Source organism: Haliotis rubra, unplaced genomic scaffold, assembly GCF_003918875.1.
Source record: "Haliotis rubra isolate DU_JTF1 unplaced genomic scaffold, ASM391887v1 Scf760, whole genome shotgun sequence".
Taxonomy (NCBI): domain Eukaryota; kingdom Metazoa; phylum Mollusca; class Gastropoda; order Lepetellida; family Haliotidae; genus Haliotis; species Haliotis rubra.
In genome coordinates, this window is record NW_025767480.1 from 72687 (window position 1) to 90704 (window position 18018).

The window sequence follows — 18018 nt, forward strand, 5'->3', positions numbered from 1 at the left end:
ATTAGAAAAGTAAAGTTTCAGTTTGAAGAACTGTCTTTCTTTTTATTTTAGTTCAAAAAGTGGACGGAGCCTATAGCAATCTATTGAAGCTTTACCAGAAGAAACTTGGAGGTACATCTGTAGTAGTCGTGTGTGCTCGCATATTTAGTTGAAGAGCAAGTATCATAATGCTTGGCGATATATCTTGAATGAGATGAAGAAGCACATTGTGGGTTGGCACCTTAAATATGAGATGAAGCAGCATAGTGTGTGATGGCACATTTAGTCTGAGAGAAAGCAGCATAGTGTGTGATGGCACATTTAGTCTGAGATGAAGCAGCATAGTGTGTGATGGCACATTTAGTATGAGATGAAGCAGCATAGTGTGTGATGGCACATTTAGTATGAGATGAAGCAGCATAGTGTGTGGTGGCACATTTAGTCTGAGAGAAAGCAGCATAGTGTGTGATGGCACATTTAGTCTGAGAGAAAGCAGCATAGTGTGTGATGGCACATTTAGTCTGAGATGAAGCAGCATAGTGTGTGATGGCACATTTAGTCTGAGATGAAGCAGCATAGTGTGTGATGGCACATTTAGTCTGAGATGAAGCAGCATAGTGTGTGGTGGCACATTTAGTCTGAGAGAAAGCAGCATAGTGTGTGATGGCACATTTAGTCTGAGATGAAGCAGCATAGTGTGTGATGGCACATTTAGTCTGAGATGAAGCAGCATAGTGTGTGGTGGCACATTTAGTCTGAGAGAAAGCAGCATAGTGTGTGATGGCACATTTAGTCTGAGATGAAGCAGCATAGTGTGTGATGGCACATTTAGCCTGAGAGAAAGCAGCATGGTGTGTGATGGCACATTTAGTCTGAGATGAAGCAGCATAGTGTGTGATGGCACATTTAGTATGAGATGAAGCAGCATAGTGTGTGATGGCACATTTAGTCTGAGATGAAGCAGCATAGTGTGTGATGGCACATTTAGTCTGAGATGAAGCAGCATAGTGTGTGATGGCATATTTAGTCTGGGATTTAGCAGCATAGTGTGTGATGGCACATTTAGAATGAAATGAAGCACTATAGTGTGTGATGGCACTTAAATATTAGATAAAGCAGCGTACTGTGCACATCTTGTATGGGATTGAGCATCATAATGCGGGATCTTGTAGGAGAACAAGCCTCATATTGTGTGAAGAGACATCCGGCATGGGGTGAAGCGATGACATATATTATCTGGGTAAGGATGATGCATCTTCCTGTGTGGTGGTTTTCTAGTATGAGATGACGCAATATAGTGTGTGATCTATACTAGGCACATAAAGAAACTGTGCATACAAAAATTTTAAATCTAAATTTATCAAACCTGTGTAGACACATAAGGATTTAAACTCAGAGATTAGTGACATGTATCCAACATGCATGCACGTGCCACGTTCCGTGACGTCAGTGAGTTCGTCCTTGAGACGTGCAATACGTTGTTGCACGTGCATTCCGGGAAAGAGAAACAGAGCAAATGAATGCAACACAATACTGTCACTTTGGAAAGCTCAACCCCTGCCCTTGCGATCGTTCAAACATTAAACGGCTATTGAAACGCATAGCATGCCAAGGCTCACGTCTGCACAAAGTCATGAGGCCATTGGGATGGTCCGTGAGGGTATGTCTTAACGACAAGTGGCTGCACATTTCCACTGCCACCGGAACACCATTTCTGCACTGGTGAGACGCTACCAGAACACAAATGACGTCACTGATCGGCCACGTTCTGGACGGCCACGTGTAACAACGCCAAGACAGGACATATGGATAAGGGTGACCCATCTTCGCCACAGGTTTCAGACTGCAGTGATGACTGCCCGAACAATCCCAGGACTTCGCCGTATCAACCCCAACACAGTTCGACAACGTTTACTTCATCACGGGATTAGACCACGGCGTCCCGCCATACGGCCTATCCTGACACAACGTCATCGACAAGCTCGCCGAATGTGGTGCCGAAATCATGTCCGCAGACCCTTGTTTTGGTAGAGAAATGTTGTTTTTACAGATGAGTCCAGGTTTAACATTTCCCATAGTGATGGACGTCAACGTGTCTATAGACGCGTGGGAGAACGTTATGCACAGGCGTGTGTCTTGGAGAGGAATCGCTTTGGTGGTGGTTCCGTGATGATTTGGGGTGGAATAACAGCACGCCAAAGAACTCCTTTGGTGATTGTTCAGGGCAACTTAACTGGTGTGGGCTACAGGGATCAGATTCTTCGACCTGTGGCAATTCCTTTTCTTCAACGTCATGGCCCTGGGTTAACATTCCAACAGGACAATGCCCGCCCTCATACGGCAAGGGTTGCTATGGATTTCTTGCAACACCACAACGTTGACTTACTGCCTTGGCCTGCAAATTCACCGGATCTCTCCCCGATAGAGCATGTTTGGGACGAGATGGATCGACGTCTACGCCGTCTTCCTCACCCCCCAGATAACGTCCTTGACCTTGCAACAGAACTTGAGAGAATCTGGCGTGACATCCCACAGGCCTTCCTTGCACGTTTGATAGGCTCTATGCGTCGTCGATGCACTGCTGTTCTCAATGCCGTTGGTGGACATACCCGTTATTGAGCTTGTGACATGGTCGTTTGACCCCTGTCCCGTTTGTGGACTCATGACGTCATTGTGATTGACTTTTCAATTGAAATTCTCCCGACTTGTTATGGTCCCATGATCCCTCCATTAAAGTTTATATGTACCTTTGACATTGTTATCGTACTTATCAACTGGGATGATATTTTGACAATGCACAGTTTCTTTATGTGGCTAGTGTAGTTGGGGAGCATACATCACATTGTGTGATGGCATATCTAGTTGGAGAGCAAATATGATAGTATGTGGTGGCTTATCTTGTGGAAGTGCAAGTATCTAAGTGTGTGATTTCTGAATTAATAGGAATGCGAGTTTTATGAAATGCGATGGCATTTCTGTTTTTTATGGTATATCTGGTATGGTATGAAGCACCACAGTGTGAGATGACAAAACTGGTACGTTATTAAGCATCACAATTTGTGATTGTGCAACTGGTGTATACAGCATCACAGTGTGTGATGGCACAGCTGGTACGATATACAGCATCACAGTGTCTGTTTGCACAGCTGGTACGATATAGGCATTACAGTGTGTGATTGCAAAGCTGATACGATATGAATGAATGAATGAATGTCTTTATTTCCTCCAGATAGGTCCGAAGATCCTCAAAACATTATGGTTATATACTTATATAATTAACAGAATACTCAACAAACATACACACACACACACACACACACATATATATATATATACGTGTACATACATAGAATATGGGAACATTTCCCCAAATATATACAGGTTATTTACAGTCGGGTATTGGCTAGATTATTACCACAGGTAATTGAGGATATCTTTTAATTTATACAAATACTTTGAGAATTCTATAATAGTGAAATGCCTTTTTATTTCATCAATATCATTGTTATTGGCCCCAAGAAAGAATGCCAGCATGTCATGCTCTTCCATCATCTCTATTTTGATATACATGTTAATATCAAGATTACCGATTAGAGTTGAGAAAAATACATCTCTCTCTGAAAGTAGAGATCCACAGTTTAGGATAACATGGTGAAAGAAATCGTTAGCGAAGGTATTACATTTTTTACATTCTTTTGATAGTTTGCTTCCGGATCCAATCCTTATTACATATTGCAATTCTTCTCTCAGTTCTGGATATAACAATGCCATGTAGTATAACACATGAGGTTAAAGTGCTGTATGGATTTTAGAATATCAAGACAAGTCAGCTCTGCATGATAGTTTATATTTCCAAACTTCTTCCTCGTGGTTACTTATTTCATTTACTACAATCTTTCTCCACTTATGTTTCGCCGGGAATTCTCCTGTGCAGATGTAGTCAAATACATAATGAAGTAAGTTATATTTCTTAGCTGTTGAAAGCAGTACTCCACATAAACTGTCTAAGTTCTTGGTATGAGAATAATAGAGTGAGGTAGATGCACAAAAGATTGTTTTACAGATTCGGGCACATGATAAGTTACAGAGACGCCCAATCAGCTGTAGTCTGCATTTATCTATATAGCCGACCATGCTCCAGAGTCCTAGACCAGCAATGGTGGCGTCCAGTCTAAGTAAACTTAGTCTCAATACTATTCGTTACACTCCAGTATAGTAGGGTAACGAATAATACTGAGGCTAAGTTTACTTAGACTGGGTGGCGTCAGTAGGAGAGCGTTTATTAAAACCTCGTACAATCCTGGCAAAGTAGCGCTGAGTGCTTTAAGTTAGTTCAAGGTCTTTACCATGGAGCGTGGGTAGTAATTCACAGCCATAAAAACTCGTTGTTAATATCATTCTTTTCCATATCTTAATACTTGAATACTGATGCAAATCCCTAGTGTTTAGACCAACAGAGAGGAGGGAATTAACAGTGCGCCTTGCTTTAGTACAGCTCTCCTCAATATATAGTTTAAAAGAAAGATTACTTTGGAGAAGAACACCCGCGTACTTTACACTATCAGACAGGGGTATGTCATGATCTCCAAGATGATAAGCATGCATACGCATTAGTTCATCACTGTTCATCCAAGTTTGTCCTTATCTGACTCTCCAACTTCTACAAATGCCACTCAAAGAAGGATAGCCTCAGCCTCCACCGTAAACATTTAATTTCCATCTACTAAACGAAACGACAGAGTCTCATCATGAGTAACAGGTGCAGCTGTCAGCGTGTCTCCATTTTTCGATCCACCATTGTATATATTATTTTTTTATAACCGGAAGAGTTGTGTTGAATTTCTAGGAAAGCTTGTTGACATGATAAGGGGTTTGTATCAGCCTTTCGTTCAAGTTGGTACTGTGGCACCACAGGTAGTTTGATATCGGCAATTGCAGATAGATTTAATTTACTTTGTTGAATTCGGACCCCAAGTGGAGCAATTGAGCTGGGTTCATATCATCATCCGATAACGAGGATTAACAACAATGTTACAGGCAGAATAGGATGGATTGGAATGGAGTTCAGTAACATGCTGCAGTGCCAGTTCTATCCGTTTTAAATGCGCCTAAACATAGTCTAAGACCATGGTGTCAAGGTCTTGAATGTAGGACTTACGGCTGAACCATGTATGAAAAAACAGCCATAACCAAACCTAGATCTTTGGATAAATTGCGAGGTAATTGGAATATCAACCAGTTTTGTCGATGTCATAAGATTAATGTGCTTGAAACTTCCTGGCCCATTCAACCAAAAGTCTTTTCACATCTTCTGAATCAACGGCATTACTGTTTAGCCCTTTTTCCTAAAGAAATTGTGATTATGAAGGAAGGTTACGTTCACTATTTGCTTCAATGACAAGAAAACGATACCAAATATCCCTCTCAGAACAGAGTAACTTGGTGACTACTTCATCAGAAGAAGAATCAGGTTCCGAATCTGATTCTGACAGTTGGCGTGTCTTTTAAAAGTTTATCCATGGTAGTATATATTGTGGTTCAGCAACCCGGCTTCCTGCTCCAACAAGGGCGATGTCATGTGTAAGTGATATTCAAACAATGAGACCAAAGGAATGTTATACTCCAGTTGATTCAGATGGTCAACCAGATTGGCCCATAAGCCACCGCCTTCTGGGCATATGCTCCAGGCAGGTATTTTAAACACATATATGAAGATTATTCACAGGACAGTTTACTGAGTAAACATACAAACATACAAACACAGGGCTTGACATGACCAGCCGATTGATAGAACCGGGTCCAATCGTCCACCCGACTTGGTGAAATAAAGGTGGTTTGTTGGGCAAAGAAAAACGCTATTCCTCAACAACCAGAATCCCGTCCTTCACCGACATTGGGGCGCAACCCAAACAGGTTGCCTGACAGATTCGGTCGCCTTTTTACGACCAACAATGAGGTGCTGTTGACCCATTTCACCCCGGGTCTACACAGGGAAAGAGGTATAAGCTTTACTCGGCATTCACCGCGAGAAGGTTGCTCTTCACGAGTGCTACACAAAAAGAAATCACTGTGCACATTTTCATTTGCTTAGCTTAGCTTTGCCTTGCTTTTCTTTGCTTAACAAGTTGTTCGGCAATTACAAATGATAAAATTCAAAAATGTGTCAACATGACAAATTGCTAACATGTTGGAAAAAACAAAAATAAAACATAACAAAAATGTCTTCTCAGTTTTGCGGGTTCGTGTTTACGATATTTTCCGAACTGAGCTTCTCTATTGAGCTATTATTGACTGCCTATGGTTAGGTGATAGTTGGCTGTTGGGATAAAATTCTTGATCTGCGGTGATTGTCATGTTGGGCTGTTTGATCATGAATTAGTTGTCCTCAATATCAAAATACTCTTAATACTCTTAAACTTAATATCAGGAGACTCAACCCGACACTCAACAGAGATCGAGGTATTTACATTACTACAGCTTACCAATGATTTAGCCTACATTGCAATATTATGTACATAGTCTCTTCCTGCATCAGAGTAAAGCACAGATCCATATGTGTGGTACAATTAGACAGGAATATTAACGGGTATGGGTACACTCCGTTCATGTAGCATGAACAAACAGATCATGACGAAACACTACAAGTTTTATGCTTCTCTCGAGGGCAATACGGTCTGATGGGTTTAACCTCACTGTGCCCCCCAGCTATATGATTTAAGCATTTGTTGTAGTGCTGGAGTCATTGAATGGATAATCAGTCAATCTATCTTACTTGTGACAGATATTATAGATATACTTTGAGACTAATTAATATTCATAAAATATGAAACATCAAATTGAACTTTAGAAAGTATGTATTTCATTGTTATGTTTGTTAAATCAAGACATAAACTTATTACACGCCCGTGGAAGATACTGCGGTGTAATATTGTTATTTATTTGTACTTAATCCCTTGTTAATCCACCAATTGTCAGTTAGTTAACCACGGATGACTGCTTCACGCCCTGAAACAAAGGCAGGGGGCACAGTGAGGGACCCCCGTCTGATGTACGCCTCTTTGTAGCAGCGTCAGCCAAACATGTAGGCGAGGGATGACATTGCTACAAAAAAGCGTACATCAGACCTTATTACCTGAGGGAGAAGCATACAACGTATTTATCTTACCGCCATGTTAAATGTGCAAAATATAATTTTATTTTATTTTGAAGATCGCTACCGACTATATGACATGTAAAACAATGGCGTCTGTCTCTCGACTGGACTTTCAAAATCAGTGAAACATATACTCTGACAAGCTTAAAACTGGTATAAGAACGGTGAATTATGTTTACATTGAGTGTGCAAACAATTCAATGTACAAAATAGTTTAAATAGAGCAGTGAAAGTCGGTAAAATAATTGTGTACATAGTGAACTCAAAAACAGCTAATCGAATGGTTTTCGAGCTCCGGGCACTGCATGCGTCATATCCTGACGTCATGCGATTGTTAGCGACACAGCCTCTCGGGTAAGAGTTTGACGGTTACCGTGGCAGCGGGTAATTTTGTTTTTACAGTTGTCACCCTATTGAGAGGGGTGACACGGAAACTTTTTAAAGGGTCATTGACCAATGAAATTAAAGTATTCTACATGACGGTAAGATAAAGATCCAAGTGTACCTGCCTGCTTCCCCTTGTTGCAGGCTGCAGTGTAAGAACCGAACTGCGTTAACGGTTTGGCTGTCAAAAGTTCTACTTGTTAGAGTGTTTTTGTTTTAGTGTCGCTTTCTGTTGTAACAGTGTACGTATATGACGGACTAATAATTAGGCCTGGACCAGGAAATCCGGAGTTTGAGATTTCTGAAAACGAGATACGATGGCATACATGAAGCACATGAACGACTCTTTCGGGTACAGTCCGTGTATTTACGCTTTGCGGTAAAATATAGCTTGGATTGTGCAGTGAAAATATCTTTTGAAATATGTTTGTTTGATATCGTGTTCTACATTAATCTGAACAGTTTTTTAATGACAAATCTTTTGTCAATGTTATCTTAAAATATTGGAGATATACACATATCCTATGCACAGAAAGAGTACATGAACTTTTTTTCTGTAAACATGTATTCTATATTTACAGATTTGCAGAAGTCCAATCTGTGGTCGACCATCCCAAACACTCCTACATGCACAAAAGAGATGCACCCATGTAAGGCTACATACAAAGTATTCGTATCCTTAGATATACCTATCTGAATATGTTCATATAACACACCCTTTAAAATGGAAGAATAACATTCCCCAAGGAGTTATTCAGAGTGAATGAGTGAGTTAGTTTTACGCCGCACGGTCTGTAAATAATCGAGTCTGGACCAGACAATCCAGTGATCAACAGCTTGAGCATCGATCTGCGCAATTGGGAACCGATGCCATGTCTCAACCAAGCCATCGAGCCTGACCACCCGATCCCGTTAGTCTCCTCTTACGACAAGCATGGGTTACTGAAGGTTCATTCTAACCCGGACCTTCACGGGTCGTTATTCAGAATCCAATTGCCTCCATATGTAGCCGTATTAAATCTGTATTCTATGCTCGTGGTGGCCACAACAGATACTGACATGTTGGTTCATCCCAGTATCTGTTATGTTGTTTGAGTAAGTTCACAGCTAATCCTGTGTCGGAAATATATAAAGCTATCCAATTACGGTGTTGTTATGTTTTTAATATCACTTTGTTTATAGACACATAAAAAAACTATTAACCTACTAAACGAATTTTTTGATTAAAATGGTGAAATTCAAAATATTACAATATTCATGACTACGTAAACCAGAAGCAAGAGACAGAACGCTTTCCAAAGTCCTAATACGTCCATTCAGCGATTCCTACTCGACACTATTCTGACGAAATGGAAACGGTAATACCAACTATTAGAGCAAAGACAGGTGTTAATGATAAATGCCAAATGCAAGAATGTTTGTGGATGCAAACCTAAACACCCATACAGCGTGTCATTCGTGATTTTCATGGAAGTTCAAATGATATCAGTAAATATCAGTGACATCAGTAAACCGTTTTTGTAAGTGTTATTGATTCTGCTCTTTACAAATGTCAACCTAATATGCCATGTCAGATTTGGCGGCGGATCAGTTCAGGTGTGTGGTGGCATTGTGTACATTTATTCACTCTTCACAACTAACTAGCATGCACATTTCTCAATATCGTTATTCAAATTTCATTTTGATGCCTTTTATTTGCTTTTCAGCAACGTTATGTACCGATCCAGATTGTCGTCAGGATATACCAGAACAACCTCTAGCCAGACTCCAGAACGTTCTCAACTCTATGCGCTCAGAGGATTTGAAAACAGTAAAACAAATCAATCAGTTGAAGGAACTGCAAGTACAACACACAGGAAAACAGATTCTCTTCCTTACTGGATCATCATCTAACCACTTTACGGAATCCCAAGCAATGCTAAAGAACTTCCATGAAACCATCCCCACAGTATTTAGTAATTATTCACTTAGATACTATGATCTGGGACTAACACAAGCAGAACGGGCACAGGTAAGTCAACCTAAACATCATGATAAGGATCGATGACTACCCCCGAATAATAGTTCTCTATGACACGGTACATTAAATACATACCCAGAACCCCTTGATTCCAGCTTGAATGACACAACTGTACCAACAGGTGTGCATGCATGTTGTTATCAATGAGGCATTCGGTATCGATTTAAAAAACATATGTAAAGTAATTGTTTTTAAAATGGGAGGCCGCCTGACACAATGGGAAACTGATAATGCATATATGTTCATATGTGCAGCTGTTTGGTTTAACTGACGGAGAAGCGACGGTACGTTTGGGTTCATCCAATCACTGACGCGGCTTCTGTCCATGAAGTTGATCCTGATGAAGGAACACATGGACCATCAGACCATCATGCAAAATTGTGGATACATTATTACCATGGCTTAAGTCAGATAAATTAGTCGGAAATCTTAATTACGGAAATGGAGTCAACAGACTCTCATAATGTCTTCATTATAAATGCACCTGGAAGCGGTTTGAATGTGTTTGTTTTGATAACGAGGATTCATTTGAATGAAGTTGCTCAAAAGAGGCGATTTGAATAGTTATTGACTGCAAACTTATGGACAAGAGAACTAACTGCATGTATGACTATCTTCTAAGTTGGTAATTCGAGAGACTGAGATAGCAAAGTCTCCTCCAATACGACTCTTGAACCGTATGGTATATGCCACATTTGAATGGTGATTTGATAAACTGAGTTATCAAGGATGATCGTCCATTTGATATTTGAAAAAAGTAGTTTCTCATCCGATAAATCAGCTTAGCACAAGAGTTGAATTTTCTTTTCTGTAAAAAAAAGGTTTTTGTGGATACCAATAGTTTGGAATCCCATGCATTAGGCGTTCTAGAATTCTGTAATAAAGGATTCGATTCAGCTTGGATATGATATGATAGTGCCTGCCTGTGATCATGTTAACATAAAAAAAAAGAATTCAGTTTTTAACAACAGTGCGCTGGGACACTGCCATGTAAATGTATAAGGATACAAATGGTGACGCTATCATACATCCCGAGTAAGGATACAAGTTGGGTTGCTGTCATCTAACTGAATAAGGATACAACTGGCGATGCTCTCATTTAACTGTCATATGACTGTATAAGCTTACAAGTGGGTTAGAAGGTTAGAAGTGGAGATACTGTCATATGACTGTATAAGCTTACAAGTGGGTTACAAGGTCAGAAGTGGAGATACTGTCATACGACTGTATAAGCTTACAAGTGGGTTACAAGGTTAGAAGTGGAGATACTGTCATATGACTGTATAAGCTTACAAGTGGGTTAGAAGGTTAGAAATGGAGATACTGTCATATGACTGTATAAGCGTACAAGTGGGTTAGAGGGTTAGAAGTGGAGATACTGTCATATGACTGTATAAGCTTACAAGTGGGTTACAAGGTTAGAAGTGGAGATACTGTCATATGACTGTATAAGCTTACAAGTGGGTTAGAAGGTTAGAAGTGGAGATACTGTCATATGACTGTATAAGCTTACAAGTGGGTTACAAAGTTAGAAGTGGAGATACTGTCATATGACTGTATAAGCTTACAAGTGGGTTAGAAGGTTAGAAGTGGAGATACTCTCATATGACTGTATAAGCTTACAAGTGGGTTACAAGGTTAGAAGTGGAGATACTGTCATATGATTTTATAAGCTTACAAGTGGGTTAGAAGGTTAGAAGTGGAGATACTGTCATATGACTGTATAAGCTTACAAGTGGGTTAGAAGGTTAGAAGTGGAGATACTGTCATATGACTGTATAAGCTTACAAGTGGGTTACAAAGTTAGAAGTGGAGATACTGTCATATGACTGTATAAGCTTACAAGTGGGTTAGAAGGTTAGAAGTGGAGATACTCTCATATGACTGTATAAGCTTACAAGTGGGTTAGAAAGTTAGAAGTGGAGATACTGTCATATGACTGTATAAGCTTACAAGTGGGTTAGAAGGTTAGAAGTGGAGATACTCTCATATGACTGTATAAGCTTACAAGTGGGTTAGAAGGTTAGAAGTGGAGATGCTGTCATATGACTGTATAAGCTTACAAGTGGGTTACAAGGTTAGAAGTTGAGATACTGTCATATGACTGCATAAGGTTACAAGTGGGTTACAAGGTTAGAAGTTGAGATATTGTCATATGACTGCATAAGGTTACAAGTGGGTTAGGAGGTTAGAAGTGGAGATACTGTCATATGACTGTATAAGCTTACAAGTGGGTTACAAGGTTAGAAGTGGAGATACTGTCATATGATTTTATAAGCTTACAAGTGGGTTACAAAGTTAGAAGTGGAGATACTGTCATATGACTGTATAAGCTTACAAGTGGGTTAGAAGGTTAGAAGTGGAGATACTCTCATATGACTGTATAAGCTTACAAGTGGGTTAGAACGTTAGAAGTGGAGATACTCTCATATGACTGTATAAGCTTACAAGTGGGTTACAAGGTTAGAAGTTGAGATACTGTCATATGACTGTATAAGCTTACAAGTGGGTTAGAAGGTTAGAAGTGGAGATGCTGTCATATGACTGTATAAGCTTACAAGTGGGTTACAAGGTTAGAAGTTGAGATACTGTCATACGACTGTATAAGCTTACAAGTGGGTTACAAGGTTAGAAGTGGAGATACTGTCATATGACTGTATAAGCTTACAAGTGGGTTAGAAGGTTAGAAGTGGAGATACTGTCATATGACTGTATAAGCTTACAGGTTGGTTACAAGGTTAGAAGTGGAGATACTGTCATATGACTGTATAAGCTTAGAAGTGGGTTAGAAGGTTAGAAGTGGAGATACTGTAATATGACTGTATAAGCTTACAAGTGGGTTACAAAGTTAGAAGTGGAGATACTCTCATATGACTGTATAAGCTTACAAGTGGGTTAGAAGGTTAGAAGTGGAGATACTCTCATATGACTGTATAAGCTTACAAGTGGGTTAGAACGTTAGAAGTGGAGATACTCTCATATGACTGTATAAGCTTACAAGTGGGTTACAAGGTTAGAAGTTGAGATACTGTCATATGACTGTATAAGCTTACAAGTGGGTTAGAAGGTTAGAAGTGGAGATACTGTCATATGACTGTATAAGCTTACAAGTGGGTTAGAAGGTTAGAAGTTGAGATATTGTCATATGACTGCATAAGGTTACAAGTGGGTTAGGAGGCTAGAAGTGGAGATACTGTCATATGACTGTATAAGCTTAGAAGTGGGTTAGAAGGTTAGAAGTGGAGATACTGTCATATGACTGTATAAGCTTACAAGTGGGTTAGAAGGTTAGAAGTGGAGATACTGTCATATGACTGTATAAGCTTACAAGTGGGTTAGGAGGTTAGAAGTGGAGATACTGTCATATGACTGCATAATGTTACAAGTGGGTTAGAAGGTTAGAAGTGGAGATACTGTCATATGACTGTATAAGGTTAAAAATGATGACACTGTCATAATATCATATCTTAGTGTATAAGCGTACAAGTAGGAACGCTGTCATATAACTGTATAAGGATACAAGTTGGGACGCTGTCTTTATGTTACACGTACGGACTCTGTCAAGTGACAGAATATGGATGCAAGTGAGACGATATCATATAACTGTATAAGTTTACAAGTTGAGACGCCGTCATGTAACTGTTGAAATACTAGGACTTTACGTCCACACTTCACGTCCGCACATGTCTTAGAATGACTGAAAGTCAAACCAACTATCTGACTCCTCTCACAATACCCCCTTGTTCCAGGTTGAGAAGCACTGCAAATGTGATGTGAAAATCTTCCCATTGCAAAAGTTGGACCAGTGGATGAGACGGATGGAATGTTATATTTGGAAACCCATAATAATACAGGTGAAATATTTCGTGCATTCCTGGAACGTTAATGGTATCACTTATAGTATCATAAAAGTTCATTCTTGAACAACGAAGTATTCGACGATGTTTTCCTCTCGGCAATTTAGACTGTTGTGGTCTGTTATTGAACACATCAATTTCAACAACAAGTTTCCATTACTGACGGGAACGTCCTATGAGTAAGTTACAACTTTTCATGCAAAGAAAAATCAGCTTAATGGAGAATCGTAACAAACATTTTCGAAACTCGACCACCATAGAAACACCAGTCTCGATTATATTCCTGCCATGTGTTCGAGAAATGCGAAATGCGAAACACTTATGAACTTGTCTTTATTGATATCTCAGTAACTGAAAGTAGTCTGGTGACTTTCAGGCCAACATAAAGGCTGCTGACATTGTGGTGTGGATGGACACCTCCATCAGGCTACCGACGGAAGGGTTGAAGAAAGCACTGATGGACGTTCCTCTTCAGGGGTTGACCATCGGAGGTGGGGGAGGACGAGCTCCCACATTTATTGACACAAGGATGATAAACTACTTCAATACCACAGCGTGTATATATGCGCCATTCACCATGGTGGAAGCCAATTTCATGATGTTTCATAATGAAGAGTTTGTGAGAGATGCCATAATTGCACCTTGGATGGCATGTGCTGTAAATCATAATTGTATGTGTCCTGATAAATCCATTCTTTATTGTAATTATAGCCAGAACAAGTATGGCATTTGCCATAGGTATGACCAAGCTGCAATCAATGTAATTGCTATGCAGTTGTTTGGAAAGCATATCGAGAGTTTACGAGCAAAGAATCTTAAGAGCGAAGTTAAAAGAGGCGATTCTTTTGCATATTTCAAGTATTTAGATTCACAGTTGAAACAAAAAGTTACCTGAAAAAGTGCCAGAAAGAGTCCATTGTACTCTTCCCAATTTAACAAACTGCCATGGGGTGAAAGATATAGGGTTTTTTTTGCTCAAATGAGAAGTCTCTTATAATTGCTGTTTATGCTGAAGTGGGCATAGACGTTTAATGTTCAAGTATGTGGTCTCTTTACAAGAACCAGCTGCTCTTGGTGAGACAAATGCCTACTTATTTTTGTATAGTTTTTTCTAACTCCGGCATGATAAGTTAAGGAAAACCCAGTGAAAACCCATTCATTGGACCCGAGCATTATCTCCTTCGTGTCATTCGTGAGTCAAGTTTCGCCTTTATATTTCCAGACATCTTTGATACAATATTGTTCATTATTTATGGTATTGTTTTTTATGAATAAACTATTTTATCTCTTTTTTTTCTCTGTATGTTGTGTTCCACTCCTAGTTGTTGCGAAATACTTTCCATTTCATTCGTACATTATATGGTGGTCATTCTGCTATGACGTTGTGAACTTTTCTAACGAAATACTAATAATAAAATCATGTATCAAGAAACGAAATCGGGTTGTGCGTGACCGTTTGGCATGAACGGTAGAAAAGCCATAAACACAACGTCGAGCATGTTTACAGGTTGATTGGGCAATGTGTGCATTCAGCTTGGTTCTCTTAGTAATTCAAGGAATCTATCACACACAGTCAGCAGCAGTCATAATTATGTCCTGCCCCCAGCCTGTTTAAGCAGTTAGGCTAGGAATCAGATGTGGGGGAAGGTGGCCCACACGGCCAGAACCGCCGACTTTAAGTGACAAGTACCACGGCACGACAAAGCCGATTTCCTGGAACAGTGTTAGTATTGATGTAAATGTAATTAATTTCGAGTTTCATCTCAAGTATCCATCAGTATTTCCATTTTAGTAATGAACATCTTGATATGCACACAACAAGTAGCATATTCTACAATACTGGCTACACACATACACGAATGTTCATATTGTAAATCCATTGCCTTGTCAGAGTCTGCCTCCGCTGCTGTTTTTGTCTGCTCAACTAAATCCAAACTGAACTCGTCTTTTAGTCTGCATGCATTTGTTGAGGTAATATGTTGATGACCGACCTTTGGTATGCGTATACACAAACCATCACGTTTTATGCCTGCTAACCTTGCATATAATAGGCTCTCAGGTCACGCTCATCTGACGGCAGCTGATGAGAGAATGAGCCAGTGTCAAATTGCCTGGTTGAATCCACCGACCAATAGCCCTTTGAACCCACTGGAGTGTACGAAATTCTAGCGATATAGCGAGGTACCGCTGTGATGATACCGTCAAGTAGTATAAACAATGGGGGTAGGGGACCAACCTATATAAGGCAAGGAATCAATAAGTATCTATTCCTAACTCATATTAATTTATAAATCCATAACACAACTACTTTTTATCTCCCCGTAAAGTAGTCATAGTCTTACTCGAAAGAGTAAGACTATAGCTACTTTTAAGGGAGATAAAAAGTAACCATAGTCTTACTCGACATAGTAAGACTATGGTGTATGGGGTCATCCTATATAAGGCAAGCAATCAATAAGTATCTATTCCATAACATAACTACTTTTCACCTCACCTGTAAAAAGTAGCTATAGTCTTACTCAAAAGAGGAAGACTATGTGGTACGGGGCATGGAATCAATAAGAATCCTATTAATTTGTAAACATATAACTTTTTATCTCCCGAGGAAGACTGTGTTTATGTTTTTCTCTCACCATGAGAGTGTCACATTTCATGAAGCCAAATGGTATCAAGTCCCTCGATGTATGAAAGGTGTATGTTACGGGTTAGATTACACAATCCTATATCTATTACATCATCTTATGTTTAACATGAAGGATGTTTGTCTATTTAGAGAATTGTTCTCACATATAATATCAACACTGTGTTTGTAACTTTATGATATGTTTACAGTACATGAATTGAAAAAGCAAGCACGAGACCGTGGACTTAGGTCTGTATTAGGTCTTAAGTATCAAAAAACACCTACTGGGAAAGAACTAACAAAGCAAGCTCGTGAACGTGGAATGCGAGGTTATTCTCGTATGAGGAAATCTGAGCTCATTGAATTACTGAAAGAACAAAAACCTATAGAATTACAATTCACGCCTACTGAGCATGCTGTAGGTAAATATTTGAGAGGTTGGAAGATGGCAGTTCAAAGAAATATAGACGTTGAAGATATAAAACCATTGGTATTTGACAAAGTAAACGAAGAACTGAAAGATTTAAGAGGTTTTAAATTTCAACTCACTTTGAACATGACACTAGAGAAACAACAGTCGAATGAAACAACTGAATACACCAATGTTTACTTCAGAGGTAATCAAGAAGTTACAACGCAACCAGACACTATCAACTCTTCTATAGACAGACCATTAGAAAAAATGCGAGAAACACTAGAACGTTACACTAATATGGGTTCTGGTTGGGTTGTTGACAAGATTAACATGGTCTACCTGGATATAGCAAACTATATACAGTTGAAAGGTGGATCGTACTTACCCCTGTCTGAGTATTTCAAGAAAAAACAAGCCATGGTTAACGTTAAAAACCGAGGTAACAATTGTATGAGGATAGCGATAAGATCCGCTAAATTTCCAGCTGAAAAACATTCCGATAGACTTTCCAGTTATCCAGAAGATGATGGGCTCAATTGGGAAGGTATAGACGAACCCACCCCCATCTCTCAGATCCAAAAAATAGAACAACAGAATCAAGACTTAGCCATAAACGTTTTCGGACACGAAGGTAAAAACTTAATAGTACACAGGATAAGTCCTTTATTGTATAAGGATTGTCGTAAAATGATCAATATATTTATGATCCAACAAGGTGAAAAATATCACTACACATGGATAAAGAATTTCAGCAGACTGTTTTACAATCAATCGAAACACAGGGAAAAGAAACACTTTTGTGAAAGGTGCCTTCACGGGTTTTCTAGGGCTGATCTGCTAGATTCGCACAGGGTTGATTGCCTAGGTGTAGGGGAGACAGCCGTACGAATAGATATGCCGAGAGAAAAAAACAACATCTTGAAATTTATCAACCACAAAAATCAAATGCCAGTACCATATATTATCTACGCCGACTTCGAAGCTATCATTAAACTAATCGATACAGTGGCTCAATCCACTAATCAAAGTTTCACACAAAAAGTACAAGAGCACGAAGCGTGTGGGCTCGGGTATGTGGTCGTTCGTTGTGATGGTCAAACTAACCCTCCCGTTATTTATAGAGGACAAGACGAGGCTGAAGAATTTCTAAAGTGTTTACAACACGAATAGAAAAAGATAATTAAAAAACTATGCAACAAAACACCAATGCGTATGACCCAAGCAGACCGGGAAGCCCACAACAAAAGCACACATTGTCATGTGTGCTGTAAACCTCTGAATGGTGATTCAGTTAGAGATCACTGTCACATTACTGGTAAATACAGAGGTGCGGCTCACAATGAATGTAACTTGAAGCTAAGAATAAATCCTAAACTTATTCATATACCAGTGGTGTTTCACAATCTTCGCGGGTATGATTCACACTTGATTATGCAAGCTATTTCAAAGGTCAAAGGCAACATATCCTGTATCCCAAACAATATGGAAAGATATATATCCTTTTCGCTAAATGGGTTGATTCATAGATGGTGTTCAGTTTCTGTTGTCGTCTCTAGACAGCTTGGTCAAGGCTAATAACCCGAACGA

At 39.5% G+C, this 18018-nt stretch overlaps 1 protein-coding gene across 1 annotated transcript; it reads left to right on the forward strand.

Annotated features, from left to right (window-relative positions):
* Nucleotides 1–39: 39 nt before the first annotated feature.
* On the forward strand, nt 40–14684 carry LOC124260391. The gene is made up of 5 exons (XM_046694696.1): nt 40–111; nt 8098–8166; nt 9223–9527; nt 13286–13390; nt 13770–14684. The coding sequence occupies exons 2-5, from the start codon at nt 8157–8159 to the stop codon at nt 14286–14288; spliced, it is 939 nt and encodes a 312-aa protein (XP_046550652.1). The 5' UTR covers nt 40–111; nt 8098–8156; the 3' UTR covers nt 14289–14684.
* Nucleotides 14685–18018: the final 3334 nt, after the last annotated feature.